This window comes from Vigna unguiculata, chromosome 7 (assembly GCF_037176805.1).
Source record: "Vigna unguiculata cultivar grain cowpea cultivar isolate G323 ecotype 2 chromosome 7, ASM3717680v1, whole genome shotgun sequence".
Lineage (NCBI taxonomy): Eukaryota > Viridiplantae > Streptophyta > Magnoliopsida > Fabales > Fabaceae > Vigna > Vigna unguiculata.
In genome coordinates, this window is record NC_140798.1 from 45,337,909 (window position 1) to 45,341,135 (window position 3,227).

A 3,227-nucleotide genomic window follows, 5' to 3' on the forward strand; every position below is an offset into this window, starting at 1 on the left:
AAAGGTTATTGTGACATTATTCTACTTACATAAACGATATATACAATGTAATTGTATTTGAAAATACAATATATACGATCAATTATGTAAAAACATGTATGTTAGAAGTATAAATATAACACACACACATATATATATATATATATATATATATATATATATATATATATATTTAAATTGTGAGAAGTAAATATTATGTAAAAGAATTATCATTTTAATGTTTTTAAAACACATGACAAAATGTGTAGGGTTTCAAGAGGTTGAAAATTAAATATAATAAGAAAAAACTTTAAAAGATATTAGTATAATTAATTATAAAATTAAAATCTAAGACAAGCTTTTTGCAACAATGGTAGTTAACTACGAATTAATATTCAGTTCATTAACACATAAAGAAAAGGTGAAGAAATTCCTCTATAACGGTCACGCAGAGTTCACCACTGGTCTTCAGTTTTGGAGGTACCGATATCTCACCAACCCCTTTGGTTGCTTTCTTGCATTCAATGCTGCACTCTGCTGGAAGTGGGAAGTTAGTAACATTCATTCACTGAGGTTCAATTCAGAAAATCTTGCTTAAAATCTTCAAATCTTGTTTAAACGAAGCGTCATTTTATAGCTTTCCGAGGTCTGATTCGAATGTTAGAAGCCGAAGGCGACGATCAAGATCAAGGTCATGGAGACGGCGCCGTTCCAGGTGTAGCTTTGCAGAAACGCACATCCTTTCTCATGAATCTGTTATCGTATATTAGACATGCACACATGAAAGATAAGAGTTATATGATCCAAACACGTTCTTTACAGTGATGATAGTTTTGTTCCTTCTATAGGAGTCACGAGACTGGTGACTGGAGGAATCCTGGAAATACTTTGTATGTTACAGGCCTTCCCGGTTGGGCAACTGAGAGGAATCTTCGGGAGCTTTTCAGAACACAGGGAGAGGTATGTCTCAATTTAGGAGTGAAGTTTCTTTATTTTTCCTTCTCATTTTTACATTTTTCATAAGTGGGTATGGAGTGGGCTTAAATTTAAGTATTTTCTTTTTGCATAGTGTGTAACTAAAGAAATATTGATTTCTAAAGTTTAATTGAGTTTAAACGATGCTTGTGGACCAAGGAATGCTGAAATGTAATTTTAACTCATTTTCAATTGGCAACAAATAAAAAAAGTGGCTATGCATATGTGTAAACTTACATTTCCTATTTTGATATTGACTTAAATTTTATGGTTTAATTTGTAATTAATGATAGATATGATAGTATTGTTATGCATAATAAAGCCTTGATTTTTTCCTTAGATGGGTAGAATATTAAGTAAATTGCGGAATAAAGAGCTATATATGATCCATGCTACCTTAATTACAATAGTCTGATTTCTAGAACTATATATGAAGTTGAACACTTTCTGTGACTGGTTATGTGATGATTTTGTTGCGTGTTGCATTGATATTTGTTTTAACATATCAGATTATGTGTGTCTATAGTGTTTTAAGATATATATATCCTTTGTTACTTGTGGCAAAGTCGATGCTTAATATTGATTAAATCATCGCTTTTGCTTTTCAGGTTATTGACTGTCACTTGATAAGAAATTATTCGACCAATGAATCTTGTGGATATGCTTTTGTCACTATGGCAACTAAAGCTGATGCTGAGCGCTGTATCCAGTATTTCCATCACTCTGTTCATTTTGGTCGAGTGATAGTTGTGGAAGTGGTAATATTTAGCTACTGGTTTCAGAATGAGTCTAACCAAAAATTTCTACTTTCCGATAAACATTCCCTGATAAGTTTTGGCAGCAGGTCTTCTCTGTTGGTTTTACCCTGTCATTAGTTTAATTAAACACACAAAGATCAAAGTAAACTCGTTTATGATTAAATTAATGGGGTTGAGATCTTCTGCTTTCTACCAGCAAATGACATCACGTAATGGCTTCTTATTGTTTATCCGTTAAGCCACACAAATAGTAAATTGCTCTTACTACTGTTTCTTCCTGTGGTTGGTTATGTTATGTCTTTATTTGTGTGAAGTTGATTTATTGAACTGCCAAATGCTTCAAACAGTAGTATATGAGTATGTTGTAATCTTGTATCAGTATGTTCCAAATGTGTCATTATCTTATTTGCATATCTTTGCAGGCAAGGAGAAAGCGTCCCAGGACTCCTCGTGGCAAGTACAGGGTTAGAAGATACGAGCAGGGTAACTTGGAGGGTTATCTTCCCTCGACTTTTGCAATTCTACCATCATCTGTTGTCGATTTTTTAACTTTTTTGGACAGATTTTCATTTCTACATTAAATTGTGCACTTATTTTTGAATCAGAACAATGTTGACATTTGTGGTGTTAGTGATTTTCTTGTTGTGATAAACATACGCAGAACAGCAGAGAAGGAGACAAACACTTAGTCACTCACCTACGCAACAGTGGGATGAAGATCGTTATTCATGGGACCGATCTCGTAGCCTGTCCCCTGTACGAAAGGAGGATAGATATCGTTATTCAAGTGACCGATCTCGTAGTCAGACACCTATACAAGAGGAGGATAGGTATCAATATTCAAGTGACCAGCGAGGAAGATCACGTTCTCCAGAAACACAAAGGAGGCAGAGTGAGTAGTTGTCAGTTGCTGATAGTTGCCGCCATTCAAGATTAAGAAAAAGTGTCCCGACCCATCATCGCCTCCGATATTTGAAATCGTATCCTTTTGTGTGTGCAAAAGAGTCATAAACATGTTGTTGTTAATCAGGTTACTTGTTGTACCAAGGTTGTCTTTTCTTATACTAGAGAGCATGCATGCATTCTGCAAAAATTTGGTTTATTTTCCATCTCATTAATCTGGTTGTTTCTTAATGGCCGAACGTATTGTTCATTGCTTGAAAGACTGAAAGATATATGGAAGTCACGCCCTACCTCTTGTTTTTCGGAAGTATGTATAAATTTGCGAGTGACAGATTCTGCAGGATTGTGAACACAAAATAGCTTCTTTTTTTTTTTTTTTTTTTTTTTTAAAATAGGATGAAGCCGTGATGATTCATGACTACATTTAGATCGAAGGCTGATTTCTCTTTTCATGGTCCCTGACGGTTAAAAAAAATGAAATTATTACGACTCATGATGATTTCATTTCAATATTTTTTTAATAATTTTTTTAAGTATAATTAAATACTTTTTTATTTTTTTAATTTGAGTTGATTGGTACAATAAATAATAATAAACTAAAATATTGTTGGA

The 3,227-nt window shown here is 33.5% G+C and overlaps 1 protein-coding gene across 1 annotated transcript; it reads left to right on the forward strand.

Annotated features, from left to right (window-relative positions):
• The first annotated feature begins 1,391 nt into the window (after positions 1-1,391).
• Positions 1,392-2,960, forward strand: LOC146884903 (uncharacterized). The gene is made up of 3 exons (XM_085675437.1): positions 1,392-1,712; positions 2,135-2,195; positions 2,374-2,960. The coding sequence occupies exons 1-3, from the start codon at positions 1,629-1,631 to the stop codon at positions 2,610-2,612; spliced, it is 384 nt and encodes a 127-aa protein (XP_085531563.1). The 5' UTR covers positions 1,392-1,628; the 3' UTR covers positions 2,613-2,960.
• The last annotated feature ends 267 nt before the right edge of the window (positions 2,961-3,227 follow it).